Source organism: Amphibalanus amphitrite, unplaced genomic scaffold, assembly GCF_019059575.1.
Source record: "Amphibalanus amphitrite isolate SeventyFive unplaced genomic scaffold, NRLGWU_Aamphi_draft 000061F_arrow, whole genome shotgun sequence".
Taxonomy (NCBI): Eukaryota; Metazoa; Arthropoda; class Thecostraca; order Balanomorpha; family Balanidae; genus Amphibalanus; species Amphibalanus amphitrite.
In genome coordinates, this window is record NW_024881557.1 from 42,825 (window position 1) to 59,968 (window position 17,144).

At 50.1% G+C, this 17,144-nt stretch overlaps 1 protein-coding gene across 2 annotated transcripts; it reads left to right on the top strand.

The window, feature by feature from the left end:
* Nucleotides 1–247: 247 nt before the first annotated feature.
* Nucleotides 248–17,016, top strand: LOC122378569 (ras-related protein Rab-11A-like). Of its 2 annotated transcripts, XR_006256041.1 has the most exons (8): nt 248–378; nt 3,846–3,953; nt 4,240–4,361; nt 4,613–4,686; nt 5,109–5,239; nt 13,438–13,581; nt 14,789–14,981; nt 16,181–17,016. XR_006256041.1 is itself a non-coding variant. In XM_043359794.1 (7 exons), the coding sequence occupies exons 2-7, from the start codon at nt 3,911–3,913 to the stop codon at nt 16,309–16,311; spliced, it is 645 nt and encodes a 214-aa protein (XP_043215729.1). In that variant the 5' UTR covers nt 248–378; nt 3,846–3,910; the 3' UTR covers nt 16,312–17,016. The 2 variants fall into 2 exon arrangements, 1 of the variants encoding a protein (XP_043215729.1); XM_043359794.1 differs by lacking the exon at nt 14,789–14,981.
* Nucleotides 17,017–17,144: the final 128 nt, after the last annotated feature.

A 17,144-nucleotide genomic window follows, 5' to 3' on the forward strand; every position in this document is an offset into this window, starting at 1 on the left:
AGTCAGGCCCATGGAGGCCCACATGATGACCGGCTCTGAACCTTAATGAAGCAAAACAAGTCTTTATAGTGTAAATATAACACGACATAGCATGAAAAGTATAGATGAATAGTAATAAAAGATTTACAGTAGCTAGCGATGGTATGATGCTGATCTAAGGCGATAAATTGTATTGCCGTTTACGGTTTAATTATGAAAACTCACCGTAAAAAGAATTTAGTGGCCCATTATTAGAAGCCGATTCCTTGAGTCTGAGTCGCTGCTTTTGCGCATGCGCAGGGGCGTCACCAGCTACTCCATTTTTGCGGCGGTGTGGTGTGTGGCCGCCTACATTACATGTTTTCTCGTTAATGTGTGCTTCACTGCGTAGTTTGCAAGGTACATAAATGTTTACTTTAATACCCTGCACTGTAATCCTGAATGTCAGCTCAATATCTCTTGTGTTATTCCTTGTGCAGTGTGCACAAGTCCCCGGCGCTTTCGCCTCATTCACATTCTTCGAATCTCTGATGCGTCATCATATCATTATTAGATTGTTTTTTAATGAATGGTACGAAACTCTAAGGCATTTAAGTTAAAATTGTTAGAGTATATTGATTCCTGATGTTCAGAACAACTCTGCACAGGGATCTCAATCCGTTCTGTGAATGTTGCTGCTTTATGTATGACGCTGACCACTGAACAAAACAGCAACGTAATTGATTACTTCCTCATTATTTTGATTTTGATGAAGGGTCCCTAGGGTTTCATTTGAAATTTTCACTGTTTGTGTGGTAGGAATGGTTGGAAGCGGTATGGCAAAGTGGAGATAAGTGATTTACTAATTGACATCTTTGTACAAAGACTCGATCCAACAAGAAGTCTTGTCTGATAAGTCATATGTAACTTCTGAGCTAATTGAAAGGGAGTTGGTGTGCATTTCGTTACATTTGCATGCATTTTGCAATGGAATGACTTGAACTGTGTCTTGACCTGAGTATAAATTGGTATTGGAAGCAATTAAGCAATTAAGTTGCTCATAACGCAAGGAAAATGAAAGTGGCTTACTGATGGTCCAGAATAGGAAATCACTGGGTGATACACGGGGGAGCAGTAAACCTGTCTTGAGGGATGTTGGGGCCCGACTGGAAAAAATGCACGCTTTCGTCGAGAACTCGAGCGTAGTTGGGCGTTTGCGCCGAAAATTTTCGGCGTACTTCGGCGTAAATCGACGGCTTGCGCCGAAATTTTCGGCGTACTTCGGCGTAAATCGCGAAAAAAACCGTCGGGGAGTGGCACCAACCCCCCTCGGCCGGCGAGGATTAAATGTCTTCGGGAGTTAAACATCTTAAATATCACTTATCTTGTCTCGTGTTCGTCTCAGGGTATTTAAGTCATGTTCAGTGAACCTGATTGTGACTCTCCCACGGCGGGAACAGTTCACCGGTCGCGAGTGAGGTTATGGATTGTCGGATTCCCTAGTTCAGATAACGTATGCTATCGTGTGCGTATTGACCGTTGTGATTCCTGTATTTCCGGCGTGTGGTTTGCGAGCGGACGCTGGCAATCGGTCCCGCGTGGCCTGGTATCTGCCCGATCCCATCGGCCGTGCTTGCACCACGCCTGTTGAAGGCCCCGTCAGGCGTCAGTCACCGGTTGGGCACTACTGCTTATCAGAGCCGGGCAACAAAATAAAGGTTACGTTATGGAACATGCCAGTGAGTTTGTGAGTCAGGAGATTTTGTGATAGCGAACGCTGGTGCTCGGTCCCGCATGGCCTGCTGATGTCTATTGTCTGCCCGATCCCGTCGACCGTGCCAACAACCGTCTGTAGACAGTAGTCACTGGAAGACAGCCACACACACACACGCCAGCCCCCCCCCCCCTCGACGAAAAGTGCGTGGCTACAGCCTGCAGCCATCAGTAAGCCTTGAAAATTTTCGGCGCATGAAGCATGGCTTGGTAAAATAATTTCGGCGCATAAACCCTTGCGCCGAAATTTCGGCGCATCACCTCCGCCGAGAACTTCAGCGTAGTGGAGGCATTTTTTCCAGTCGGGTGTTGGGGCCTACTAAATGCTCGTCTGATATAGGCGGGAGATAGACAGAATTGTTCCAGAATCCAGATGCAGCTTTTATGAACAATGGCATTGCCATATACTAGTTTCTGCACAATTTCATATATATTGTCTCATGTTACAGAACTGTAGCTTAGCCACTGTGAAATGCATGATAATGTCACTGTCATTCAAGTTATTATACTAGTTAATTGATCATCTCTGGTCTGGTGTACAAATACCAAGCATATCTTGTCATGTAAACATAAACACAACATTGACCAGGCAGGACATACCTACTGAAGTGCCTATCAGTTAACTTTAGATCCCATTGATGTTTGACACTTTGCATTAACACCCAAAAGTCATAACCCAGAGACCAATGACCTGGGACCATGAGCCACCAGCTAGCATGTGGAAACATGACCATGAGCTGTTGGACACAGGCCATGGATTCCATGACCATGGACTTTGGAAAATGGGCCATGGACTGTGGTGTACTATGGATAATGGAATTTCTGACATAGCAATATAACCCTACAACCCTCTTTAACCCGCGCCCTGCTGGGGGTCCTGGATTTCCACGCCCTGCTGGGGGGTGGGGGTGTTTGAACACCCCCCCCTTCTAACTCGGCTCCTGGGCCACGTAGCGATACGCGGAAGGCGGCGTTCGAAAGAGCGTAAAAAATAATGAGGAAATCACTTCGGTCAATTTTTTGGTCAGGTCAAAGGTCAGGTCACCAGAGGTCATTGAAGGCAAAATTTCGCCGATTTCCAGGTCGAATGTCGACAATTTCCAAGAAGCCAACGCATAACTCGGGAACCAATAGAGCTACAGCGCCGCGGAAAAGTGGATTCGATAGCCCTATTAACGCCCTTTCTGAGTAATGTTCTCAGATTTGACCTAACGTGAACGGTTTTGCCTGCAGGGGGCAAAAACTGCAAAAATAGCCGATTTTTTCGGAAACAGTTTTTCTGCAATAACTTTTGACCCAAGTCTTGTACGAGCTTACTTTTACCGGCATCGTGTTCCTCTTGTCAAGACGCATCGAATGAACTATAACTTGACCTTGAAAGGTCAACTTGAAAATTTGACCTCAGGTCAAGGTCATGACCTGACCGGAAAGGGTCATGTTGCATATCAGTCGATCCGTATCGTCGAGCTGAACACATCTAAGGCGTTTTCATCGCTCTAGCATGCCTCTATCAAAAGTTATTTGCGAAAAACTGTTAGATACCATTCGTGACCTAAGATGACCTCAGGGCATAAACAGGGGTCACGGACACCATTTTCATGTTCAGTGTGTCTAAACCACTTGTAATTCAGTGTTTGGGAGTGTTTATAATGTCTTTCGTCCAAAAGAGACGCATTTCAATTTTCTCCCATTGACGTATAATGGGGAGGTCGCAAAATTGACCTGACCTTAGGTCATCGATATCAAAATTCTGAGATATACATTTTGTACATGCTATTGCTCTTAGCAATCGCTGAAAGTTTCAAAGCGATCGGTCACTCGGTGTAGCTATGACAGACATTGAAACTTTTTATGAGGTGAGGTCACTTCAAGTGACCTGGTGACCTGACCTTGAATGACCTTGGTCTGAAATTTTCACAACATGTGTAGAATTGATGTATGATAAGGTGTACCAAAAACGGCGGCGCTCCGCGCCGCCGTTTTTGAGATATTCGCGAAAAACCACAAGGGGGGGTGTTCAAACACCCCCCCCCCAGCAGGGCGCGGGTTAATCAATTGTGCAATTAATGTGTTCATTGGTTGCCTATGCTGCTCTAACATGTTCTCATTTCCAGGCACCTGACTGATTGCAAGCAACAGTGTGTGTCTTCTGTATCCTGTCTCACTGTAAAGGTGCACCATGAGTAACACAAGGGATGATGAGTATGACTATTTGTTCAAAGGTGAGAATCACATGGCATTGTTTTTAGTATATCAGTAATGTGTGTACCTTTGGGATGTGTTGTTTGTTTACAAAGATTTTGTATCTGTCTATAATGTTGAATTGGGTTAAATCAAGCTGTTTTAGCTAATAAAAGTTTATACCAATAATAAACAAAATGCTCTCATTGCATGTGATTTTACTTGGTGACCAGAAAAACTAGTATTTTCTGTATTGCAAACTAGCCATTTGTAAAGTGTTGTTGTTCAGTTTTCTACAAAAGTCACATGTCAATGCTCTGTTCACAGTTGTTCTAATTGGAGACTCAGGTGTGGGAAAGAGTAACCTGCTTTCAAGATTCACAAGAAATGAATTTAACTTAGAGTCAAAGTCTACCATTGGTGTGGAATTCGCCACTAGGAGTATATCAGTAAGTAGTGAAAATGTGCTGTGTTAAGGCCAATTGTCCTTTTAGGACACTGCAACCATTCACTAGATTGAGTTTTAAGTGTTTTATTACTTACCACTAAAAAATTGCAAGAGCATCTGTTTGACAATGATCTAATCTACCTACCCATAGTATGAAAAAATGCAGTAAATTGCATGATATGTTTCCCATGGTTTTGTGCTGAACTGAATGAACCTGTGACATTGTTTTAACAAAGCTCTTGTCTGCCTCAGGTTGATGGAAAGACGATAAAAGCACAGATTTGGGACACTGCCGGCCAGGAGAGGTATAGGGCCATCACATCAGCGTAAGTTCTTGACTGACAAACTGCTTTGGGTCTGGTGGTGAGCTCACATTACCAGAGATGTGATTGTGAGAGATGTGATGTGACTCAGGTGATGATGTCAATCATCAGTTTTCAAGTTGTTTAAATTGTGTTTAACTATGAACTCATGGAGGTGGTTTTAACTTGGAAATGCAACACTTATGTCTCTGGTAACCATAGTTGCTATTTTGTATCTCCATTATTTATGACTTGACGCATAAGATTGAACCTGAGCTGTTCAATGAATGTTCTTATATTAAAGTAGCTATTTGTGTTAGTGGTTTACCTGCCACTCTCCTACTTTCCGCTGTGCGATCATTCAGCCAACCCCTCTCCACTGTTCAGCCCTCCACTGAGAAGTTCGGACCTCGCCAATGACCTCCCTCACTCCCTACGGCCTACAGCTACTACCGGGGTGCAGTGGGGGCGCTGCTCGTCTACGACATCGCCAAGCACCTGACGTACGAGAACGTGGAGCGCTGGCTGCGGGAGCTGCGCGACCACGCCGACCAGAACATTGTCATCATGCTCGTAGGTCAGTGATACGCCTGGGGGGGGGGGGGGGGGCGCTGGCTGGAGAATATAGATGCATGGGAAGGGTGGTGGGTATGGGGAGGAAAGAATGTCGTACTTCGTAGATGCCGTTTGGTAGGCGAGTATTTGGGATGAAAGGAAGAGTCTGTTATCGTTGTATTGCGTTTATTCCTAGGCGCGATGGAAAGCTAGCCAAACGGCCAGTTTTGCAATATTGTGAAGTAGACGGGAGCTGCAATGGGTTCCAAGACATTTTTGGTAATTTTTCCGGTAGACTTCTCCCGGAATTTCGTTTTCCTTTTTTTACGTTTCGGGGCTCGACCGTTCGAGGTTTACATATCTTTTCGTCTTAAAGTAGGAATTTGTTGCGATATTTGCTGGTTTCCCAGCTGATCTGTCAGGTTTCTTATCGTCAGGGAGTCTCGTTCTCAGTCGCCAAAGTACCGGTCGTTCCTATGCTCGTCGGACCTTCGAGTGGTCCTGAGCGGGCCAATCATGCGTTCGATAGAGCTGAATGTACCGAGTCACTGTTGGTTCTTGTCGGTTAGTTAGCCAATGTTCTTATCAGAGCCTGAGGTATGCGCAATCGCAATGGCGTCATGGCGGCGCACAAACTTTTTATGTAACTTTTGGCAGTTCTAATGCGATTTTGTCGAGACAATGACGTCTGTCGGTGTTTGTTGGGAAGATAATATGATTCACCAGGGAGGAAATGTGATTTGTCGATGAATTAGCTCACGCCACTTTGTCTGGCTGACTGTATTTACACATCACACCACTCATTGATAGCATTATTCCGGTCGGTTGATAAGAGGTGTAGTGTGCACAAGGCGTGGACTCGACATTGATTTAATGCCTCAGGTATGCGAGATACGCGGCGGGTGGCGACTGCAATGCCCCTCCTACTCTATAACCTGTCGGGGTCGCGGTGTGAAATGGGTATCACGTCGACATATTACGGTTCGGCGGAACAGACGGCGCTGCTTGGTGCCACCGCGGACCATCGCGATACGGGGCGTGGCCACCGTCAGTGGTGATGGAACATTCATCCTTATTTCACCCGTCGGGACGCCAGGAAATTCGCTTCGCGTGGCTGTCCAGGTTCCATTGGCGGTGGCCAAACGTCTCTTTGTGTTCCTGACGGGGCCCACGGGAGGTTAGAGGTCACGCTGTAGGTCACGGAGAGGTCATCGGTTTGAATGAATGGTGTAGCTTGTGACGGCCGGATCGGTTCCAGCTGGCGACGTCCAAGTATAGCGGCTCTATGCTGCCGGTCGGGTTGGGGATGTCGCCGACTGCAGCGATGGCTCCCCGCGGGGCTCTGGTCTGATAAGGCGGCGCGGCGCCCGGCTCTGCCGGCGGCTGGGCTCTGTTTGTCGGAGGGCTGGAGTGTTTGTGCCCGCTGACCGGCCAGCCGTGCGCTCCTGGCCCGGTGTCCGGTGTCTGCACTGGCCGGTCCGTGACGTGGGGGGCGTCACGCGGACCGACCGGCCCACACACGGCCCGCCGCTGGGCCGCCGCCGCCCGTGATACCGTCCCACGCCGACCCCAGCTGTCGGCGTGTCACGCACGACCGTCGTGGATTCACCGCTCATCAGTTAACCATGCCATTACTTGCCCTACCACCACGCCGCTTGTCTTCCCAACCACGGCCTAGCACGTGCCTCTCGCCCCACCGATCAACCGGCACCGAACACTACACGCCTTATCAGCGCGTATCGGCCAGAAAGGCGGCCGATCGCGCGGTGCGGCGCGGAGGCCGGTCAGAGGCGGCTGGCCGGTTGCCGGCCGCCGGGATGCGCCCGATGTGGCCCGGCTGTTGCGCCATTCGTGCTGTCAAGGTCGCCCCAGAGCCGGCCGGCCGGCCGACCGACCGCCGCTTTGTGCGCCGTGCTTGATCCGCTGGTCAGCTGACCCGCCGCGGTCGGTCGGGCGGCTGCAGGGAGGCACCGGTTCTGACGTCACACGAAAATATCAGTCGGCTGGTTGTGGCACTGCCCCCTGCCGGCGCGACTGTGCTGCCACCTAGCTAAGCCTAGTCAGCCTAGGACGGGACGGTTTTATTTGTTCTCGTCTAGTGGTGCAGCTTGCGACGACACTCGGTCGACATAGCTGTGCTGCAACATACCCCAGGTTCGGAGTCTCTCGGACGGCCAATCCTGTTCCATAACCACAGCTAAATCCCCGCTGACCTTAACCAGGATTGGCCGGACGACGTTAAATCTTCGTAGTTCGAGAGACACCGAACCCGGGGATAGTCTATCGAAGCCTTGGCGGCTGAAGAAAGGCTAGACATATCTCACTTGATTTTGGCGTGGCCAGCCTCACTTCTGTAGTTTTGCTTCACAGAATTCTGCGTCCTATTGAGTTTCCGGTTACGTAGTACACGACCACGTTCAGGAACTCGATGTTTTTAAGATACATCACGTAATGACAAACTTTTGGCAGCATTTACATTGGTTGCCTGCATATTTTGGTGAGGAAAAATCGCTATCGCAGTAGTACAGTCAAGACATACCACAAGGGATCAGAGCTAAAGCAGCATTATTAACCAAAAGTGTATTGCATTGATCGCCAGCATGTTCGTAAAATAAAATACATCAGAAATAAAGATGACAACCAAGCCGCATGGACACTTATAACAAACCTGAACGATAAAGTGGCAACACAAATGAAAGAGAGAAGATGAATCTGCCCTTCGCAATCGTCAACTTAAAATAAAACTTCAAATATACAACAACAGACCTCTGTGCATTAAAAGAACACGAATTCACTCGCTTTGTCGTCGACACATAATGGGAACATCCTGGCGGCCCAGCCAAACAGCGCGCCCGCCTTCGAGTAGGAAATAGCAGCGGCCGCAGAAGTGGCCAACAGATAACTACCACATTGTTCGTCACGCCACCTGCACTGAAACGTAACAGCTATTTAATCGTGAAATGTAGCTATCCATCCAAAAATGCTGCACTACACCAGCACCACCGCACAGTTAGCAGATAGGTACGGAACGCAGGTCCTGGTCTCTGTCTCTTCCGAGTAGGGTCTCCGGACCGGTCACCAGCGCCACCATCTCCGCGCGGTAGCTAAAGCACAGCTCTCCGGCCGGGGCCCGCAGTTCCTCGGCCTCTTCGTCCAGCCTTGTCCTTGTTCGCGGGGCGGCCGCCGGCAGCCACGCGACGGCAGCGTGTTCGAGCGCCCCTCGGACGTAACCGATTGGCCACCGTACTAAGGGCACCCTCGTGAATGTGCAAATGTTTTGAATGATTAGATCAGCAGCCGCGGATACGGATTCTGAGCAGTAATCGCCACGCACTTTGTATGTGGATCGCTCTTAAATGTAAATACAAATACAAATACAAATACAGCCAGACCAGCACGGCTCCCGCCCAGCACCTGAAGACTCCGCCCTCCGCAGATCCGTCCGTCCAAAGCCGGACAGCACACAGGGGCAGGAACGCGAGGTGCAGCGTAGCCACGCTTTCCCTTTCCGCCGCCGTGGCCCCAGCCCGGATCGGGCACACGTCCAACCGGAAGGTGACGCCAGCCGTCTGTTGACACGGTGGGATTCTCGCTCTCGCCCAGGCCTGGCGGCCTCGCAATCTCCAGCCTCGGACCGAAGACAGGCGCGCCGGTGCCGAGGCCTTGGCGGTCGCGCGCAGGGGGTCCCCTGATGGCAGAGCCAGCGTCCTCCCCAGCAGCCTGGCAGCCAGCGTCCAGCTTCTCTCCTCCATCGGAGAAAGTCGGGCTTCCGCCATTAGTGCGTGGCACGGTGTTGAGCGCGGACACAGGTGATGATGCGGCCGCCTCTCGCAGTCCTCGCTCCAGAAGATTCACGTGCGAGTGGGCGGCCGCCGGCAGCCACGCGACGGCAGCGTGTTCGAGCGCCCCTCGGACGTAACCGATTGGCCACCGTACTAAGGGCACCCTGTGACCCTCGTCCAGGCCCCAGCTATTCAACCAGGTCGACGGCGCCGTAGCCGTCACTCGAGCCACGCCACAGAGCTCACGCCTCAAAGCGGTTGGCTCTCCGGTCCTCGGCATCCGGCATCCGCAGTGATTTGGCGTAGCCAGGACAGGTGAGATGCCGGCCTCAGTCATAACCGGAAAGCCTGTAAAAAAAAAACAATATGTGATTGACAAATGGAAATATATTGTAAGCACTGCATAGAGTTGAGAAATCATGACGCACACTGCATTGTGACAGTAGATACTTAAGTGCGATTGGCAGAGGAGGGACTTATTGTAAGAAATCAATGAGCAATTGAGGCATTGATTTGGTTCTGTAGGTAGCTACCTACCCTTCACATATGAATGTGGATGATTTGTACCATTAAGAAAAACCATAGGCGTAGGAGCGGAGGGGGGGGGGCATGCCCCCACTTTTCAGCTATGCTAATTTTTAAAGTAAAATATTTATTTTTCATTTAAATTCAAAACTAAGAGCAAGAAATGGTTCGGCAAGGTGAGATGAGCACGAAACTGCAAAGAATTTGTTCATAGGGGTATTACGGTTCCCACAAAGTGACATTGAAGTTCTCTGCCCCCCCCCCCCCCAAACTTTACGTGAGGTTCCTGCGCCCATGGAAAAAACACATTGCATTATGTGCATCAACACTTAACCCTTGCACGAGGGCCACAAAGCCCACTATAAAGCCCACAAGACACCATCTGAAATCAAAGCATGACAAATGATAGCATGTAGGCACCTGACGGCTCACCTACCACATATAACCTACTGGACAAAACATACCACATATATCAATATGTATGTGCAGATAAAGTATGAATGCTAGGTTGATACCAAGGCTGTTTAGTAGGTTGTAGGTATGCTGAAAGGATGAAAGATGGGTATTTTTTCAAAAAAACATATGATCTACAGTTCATATGAACATGCAACATGAGGTTAGGTAAGGTTTGATTTTTGTTTTGTACCAGACTGGAAATAATACACGTTATGCCTAATATGTCCGGCATAGTGGCGGGATTGCGCCGAAAATTTCAGCGCATGTCCGGCGTAGGTAACTTCGCATGCGCCTAATTCGGCGCATGGCGGCAGACGCCATAGCCTTGATATAGCCTTGATCAGTAGATGTGCACATGTGCTTTATATAAAAAGGGTTTAATTTTTGCACAAAAAGGTACCTAATTTTTGGCGCAAATTACACAGAAATTTCAGTGTCTGGGTACCCACCTTCCTGTCAAGTTGATACTTGACACACCATCCTGCTATCTGAGGCGGCCCAGGAACCAGCTCAGGCAATTACAATGAAAGTCAACAGTCGTGCGGGAATTACACCACTCCCTATCAAGTAATTAGTTAATGACGATAATCCCGCCACCACAAATCTTATGAAACACATCAACATTGACCTTTGATATTCCGAAAAGAAATACCCATAATGATTTAAAGCGAACGTGTTCTTACGCAGCTGTGACATAAGCTGCGCATACGAAAAACACCAGCTAGACCAATTGATGGCGAATAAACCTGTTGATGAAGAAATACTTGTCTCCCATTGGTCTGTGAACACAATCTGCAGGAAACGCAGCTTAAACTACAGTAAAATTTTGCAGGAAATTCTGCAGAAAGTAAGAAAAATGCAATTTAAACATATTTAGCCAATGAGTCTGGCCAATCTGTTGATATATTCCGATAGATATTGAGCACGATCAGTCATTTTGAAAGAATTACGGTCCGACTCTCTTTATTTGTAAAGTAATGACGCATAATATGATTATTGAAAAATTGACAAATATATTTTCTTGGAGGGAAAAGTGGGACTAGCGTTAAGTTAAAAATCAAAATTAATACACTGATCGAGACCTCGCTTCCAAAAGTATATATCAGTGCATTTTCGCATCGAATCTCTCTCAATCATGAACAAACTTGGGCAAAAACAGCAAGATTGCCTGTTTTGTCAATTCACACATTTTCATATTTGGGGGCAATTTTAAAGTTGATGGCCAATGTTTTCAAAGTCAACATTTCCACAGGAAAAAATACAGCTATTTTTCTTCCAAATTCATTCATTTGTAGAGTCCGACTCTCTCTTGTTTTCTCGCAGTTTCCGTTGTGATTTGAGAGAAACGATCATGTGTATCATAAGCGTTTGGCTCACTTCAAGACGGCAGAATTTGCACTTGCATTTTCTGCCGTGTGGAAGACCAGAGGGAGTCAACTAATTTATGACAGAATGTGCTTAAAAAATGACTGGTGAATAATATCTTTTGTCAGTGCCTGACAAATATTTATATTTTAAATCACGCACTTCAGCTGTCAAGTGAGCTCCAAATGGCCTAAATTGTCAGCTGTTTATCATCCTAGGTCAGCTCAAGGTCACAGACGTCAGCTGAAGAAAGTGGTGACCATTGGCCCTGTGTTGAGCGGACAAACCGGTGTTACCTAGTATTCTATGTACCGTGGGCGGCTGGAGTGGGCCCGGCGGTGGGCGCCGGGTAGCGGCGTGCAGCGAGCGTGTAATGCCAATTGGTGTTGAACAGTTGAAGTTAGCTAGCTTTATGATGAGAGGGTAAGGTTTTGGAGATAGATTTGTCACGGCTCAGAGGGATTTTCAGATGCATGTTTCATGAGACTTAGCAGTGTTACAAGGGGAGATATGTTGCGACATTCGTTCTGTCAAACGTGCTTGTGCATCGCCGAATGCCAACCGCGGATGTCGGCACGACGACAGCATTGTGCCAACGCCGTCCTATCGTATCCAGCATTTCCGTTGAGATTAAACCGATACGGCACACGCGGCGGGCGGTCGCAGCGCCAGACTCGTTAGGTGACGTCAGCGCCGCCTCCCCTAATGTGCACTGCCGTTATAGCGGGAGGGTTGGGTCGTCATCACCAGTACGTCAGTCATTGGCCATCAGAGTATCACTCATATGACTCTCCTCGGATCGACCGTCGTTAGTTCATTCATTGGGTCGTTGCGTGGTGCGCAGAGCGCTGGGTCTCGGCCTTACCGACGCGAGGTCCGGAATTGATAGTCGCCCTCCTGACGGTGCTGGGATGAAGCTGTTGTCCGGTGTGCTGAACGCGGTACATCCGGAGGTCGGGGACCGCCCGACGGTGGGGTGGCTGGATGGGACGGAAGCCCAGCGGTCGGACGGCGGGGTGGCACTGGCGGGGACAGGGAGCAGAGCTGGTTCGGCGGTGCGTGACACAGTCACATTCTGATGGGTCGCCGCCGGGCGGTCTGGCAGCGCCGGGGGCCGTGATTCGGGGAACCGTGTCTGACCGGGTGGGAGGGGGAGGGTGCGACCGCATATGGACGTTATACTGGCTTAATGCTGGGTTATGCTGTCGTCGCACTGAGGAGTGTGGAACGGTGCTCCGCTTCTTGTGGATGAACTTGTTATTTGAGGTCAGATGGGCCCTCCTCTTTAGTATGATGGTCGGTACTTGATCAATGTTTGATGTGTTCTTTCGACGTGTGCGGAATGATTAAATGATATAGTTTTATGCCCATCAAGATTCAGGGAACGTCATATTAAAGGGACTATCCCACCTTTAACATGGGGTTTGAGTTGAGATAGCCAAGTTTGCGGCGAGGTTCAGAAACCACTATCTATCTAGGTTGCAACCCCCGCGGCCTCTTGGTGTTGAAGAAATTCGTTCCCTTCATTTGAAAATGGGCCTTGTACAAGGCTCTATCTTCAACATGGAGCGACCGTTAGTGTGACGTCACCTCGTTTAGTCATTCTGATTTAAATGGGTTTGTTCGTTGAAAAATCGCTTAAAACTTGGTCTGAACTTTGTTGTGGTGCCTACAGAGTAAAAAGAATCAGCTTTATGACAGTAATGTGGCCTGGGGAAGGAGGTAATTTTGGGCTGTGACGTCACATATTTGAAAGTTTGTGTTTGGAATATGGGAAGCCTAAGATGTTTAATGAAAAATAAATGCCAGAACTGTGTTCCTGGTCATCCAATCTATAAAGTCGGGCACAATTTAACTGGTTTTAACAACATTTTAGAAGGTGGGATAGTCCCTTTAATGAAAGTATCGTATTGCTGATAAAACATATATGAAACGAAACCAAAGCGGATGAAAAGTTAATGAACCGTACTTCTATCATCACTCCCGACTATCCGATGACACGCATACCCCGTATGCTCCGGTAGATTGTCCGGCTCTGCAGTATCGATTCCCCTTCCTCAGTGTGCTCACCCGCCTCCCTGTGTATCACCAGGTAACAAGTCGGATCTGCGACACCTGCGAGCCGTGCCGACCGACGAGGCCAAGGCCTTCGCCGAGCGCAACACGCTCAGCTTCATCGAGACCTCGGCTCTGGACTCGACCAACGTCGAAACGGCCTTCCAGAACATTCTCACAGGTACGGACGGCAGCTGGTCTACGTAGTGCGTCATTTTGGAATAGACTGGGTGTAACGCAGTACCTATCATTCGTTAGGAGAGGCTAGTTGGGTGCTACAGAGAGACTGGGTGCTAACGCAGTACCTATCAATTGTCATTGGTTAGGAGAGGATTGGGTGCTATACAGGTATCGTTTTGTTACGAGAGGTTGGGTGCTACAGGGGTATCACTTATCGTTTATATGTCGTTTTGTTGGAAAGGCTGGGAGCTACCAGGGTTGTGAATCGGTGTTATCTATTTTTAGTCTCCCATGTGAGCGATTTCAGTGGAACCGCTGGCGCGTATGTCAAAGATAGCGTGCCTCCTAAACGAAGTTTGGTGGACAGGTGACATGCACGAAAGATGGCGCTAATTCAGTAATGATTTTTCCGCGCTCAGGGAGTAGAGTTTCGTGATGCCGTTCTAAATTGGACACTGGTTGGCGAAATTGGGCTCGATCTCTGTCGCTGACTTCTTTTTAGCATGCATAATTTTCAAGTTAATCTCATTTTAGTTTTCATTGGTTCTGTTTAGAGACGAGGACACTATCAACAAATGCTGATTGATACGCATTTTAATTTAAAGCTGGACGGGGTCAGTAAGTGCTTTGTAAGTTTAACGACATTATTATATGTTCAGCTGCTCATTCACTTTGCTGGTGATACTTTGATCGAACCATTGCTTTCATCATAGATCACAATATCTCGCAGACGGCCCAAGTCAGTTTCACGTTGTCGATCAGTCGATTGACTAGGCTCTGCGTCAGGTCTGATGCCGCTCGATGAGTGTACAGCTGTAGACAGGCTCTGTTGTGTGCCGTGGAGTGTCGCTGCAATTTGTGCCCGAGCTGACCGGCCGTGTGGCCGTTCCCACCGGCCACCCCACTAACCAACCACCACTGCTCTCCTCGGCACCGCGGCGCCCAGTGCCGCCCTCTGTGGCCGCCGGCGCCTCCATCATCCGTCCTTCTCGCTCGTCCGAGGCCGGTCAGAGTCTGTACTCGAGATCCGAACTGGACCGCACACACATCCTGCTGGTGGTGGCCCTCGGTCTGTCCGGTCTCCGTCGTCACCTGGTGTCCACGTCAGTGTGTGTGACTGAGCACCCCGTGTGTGTGTGGCCGCGCTGCCGCCTCCTCTCCGCTCGGCGCTGCCCGCCTCTGACACCGCCGGCCGGCGCCCGCTGCAGAGATATACCGGATCGTCTCGCAGAAACAGATCCGCGAGCCGGCTGACGAAGACTCGCCCACCCACAACGTCAAGTCGATTCACGTGGAGCCCACGGTCAATACGGATAACGTGCGCCGGCAGTGCTGCCAGAACTAGCCGGCGCGCGCGCCGCCGCCGCTGCCGCCGGCCGCCGCGGCTCCGCCACGCGACAGGTCCGCATGGAGTCGGCGACTGCCACGGGGAGGGTGCAGAGTGGGACCGAACGGTCAGGGCGGCGGGAGGAAACCAGCTCGGGCGTTCCACTGCTGTGTAATTGGATGTGATACGTCAAGTTTCGTGCAAGTGCGAAGCTGTAAAGAGTGTGCTTGACGTAATTGAAAAACTTATAGCTAAACATTCACCTGTTTTCAAGTCTGTTGGGTAACAGTTCAGGAGACTTATTCAGTGACAGCTGAAAGGCATAGAGAATCAGTCACACCTTTGCTCTATGCCATAGTTTTTTTTTTACGCAGATGTTGGCATTCGTTAGTATGGAGACTTATACGCTGGTGTCCGCTGCCTAAGGGCTGTGAAGTTGTGCGACACATTTCGACCACGTGTTCCTGGATCGACTCGACGCCATCCCCTGATCCAGCGCTCCTGGCATCGAAGCCACTGAACTCATCCGTTCCTGCTCCTGCCAGTCATCGCTACCGACTCCTGGACCACAGAATCAATGGGGATTCGTCCGCGTATGCGGCTTTGAAGCGCTGCTTGTGGACTTCGATTTATGCCTGCTTTGGATGTGGACACTGGAGCACTTGAAGCCATCAGTTCTGCACTTATATCACTTTCTGTTTCATACTTATCGGCACCGGCTAATTTGTGGACTTATTGTTCTATCTTGCACTTCGCTTCCTTTGCGTTTCTTTGTCCCTGTGCACCGCGTTGCGCCGTTTTCTTCTTTAAAAGGTGGTCCATCGTGTTCGGTTGGGCAATTGTTTGACGGCCCCGGAAGTACGCCTATCGTATGTTTAGTTGTGAATTCGGAGAGCTGTTATTGCTTATTAGTGTGATCTCTGGGCTTTAGAAGAACGTCACTGGCACCATCAGACCTGCCTGCATGCCTGCTTCTGTGAATGGCTCCGCTTTACCTTCTTGAGTTCATCTTTCTGTGGTTGTGTCCCTGGTAAGATCCGTTCGCACGTCATGTATTGTGTGTGCCCGGCCGATCACTGCCTGTGACCTGTCAGGACCATACTGCCATCTCTACACGGCGTGGCAGCTGACCGCCTGTTTCTCCGTTACCCGAGTGTCTGTGACGCCCTTCATTACCCAGCCTATCCTCCACCCGTGTCGCACTAACACACAGCCCTCGGCCGGCCGACCAGCCCCCGGTGACCCGGCCTCTGACCCACCGTTCCGCTGGCAGAAATCTACCGAATCATGTCGCAGAAGCAGATACCGGACCACGGTGACGACGCGCCGCGCCCCTCCTCGGCTGGACCCATCACCATCGAGCCCACCGACGACTCGGGCCCCGGCAGGAAGCAGTGCTGCTAGTGCGCCCGCCGCCCGCCGCCCCGACAGCGAGCGGCCCCGACCGGCAAACACACCACACAACACACACACATACACTGATACACACAGACACACACGCGCGTGCGCGCCGAGCGGCTTTTTTACAGCTATTTATTGGAGGCAATTGTGATATATTGCTACGCGTTCGGCCTCACGCCGCAAAAGTGTTGAAAATTCAGCCGCCACTCTTCGCCGCCGGCCGCGATGGCGCGGGCGCGGCGCCGCCGGTCCCCGCGGCCCACTCTCTTGTTATATGGCCCATTCCGCCGCGCGAGGGGTTGTGTTTACTTGTGGTCGCGTAACCAGTCTTTTGTATCCGTCGCGTTAGTGTCGCGCGCGCCTGCGCACGTGTCTAAAACAGTCCCTTGTTTAACCTGCCGGCGCGGCGGTCGCGCGCGCGCCGCCGTATCTGCCAAAGTTTAGTTTGGGTACTGGGTAGAGGCGCCCTGCGCGCTGCCGGCGGCAGTGCCTGGCTGCGCTGCGCCCGGGCGGCTGTAATAAGGCACGCCCGGCGCCCGGACGGCCTTGCCGCTTGTTGTGCCTTTAGTTGCGCGCGCGGGTGCCGGCGGGAGAGAGCCGGCACCGTGGCTACCGCCGTCTCTGTGCGCCGCGAGCGCGCTGGCAGTAGCTGTGAAACAGTTTCCGTAAACCATGTTGAGACCTTATTGAATAAAATAGTCATATCAATGCTGCGTTTGGTGGGATCATTTGAATATTTATACCGGGCCATGGGTATAAGCTCTGATTAGTTTTGCGCTCAGCAGCCCTTTCGGCGTGTTTTGCCGCTGTGCAGCGAACTGGAAGCATCTGACGAT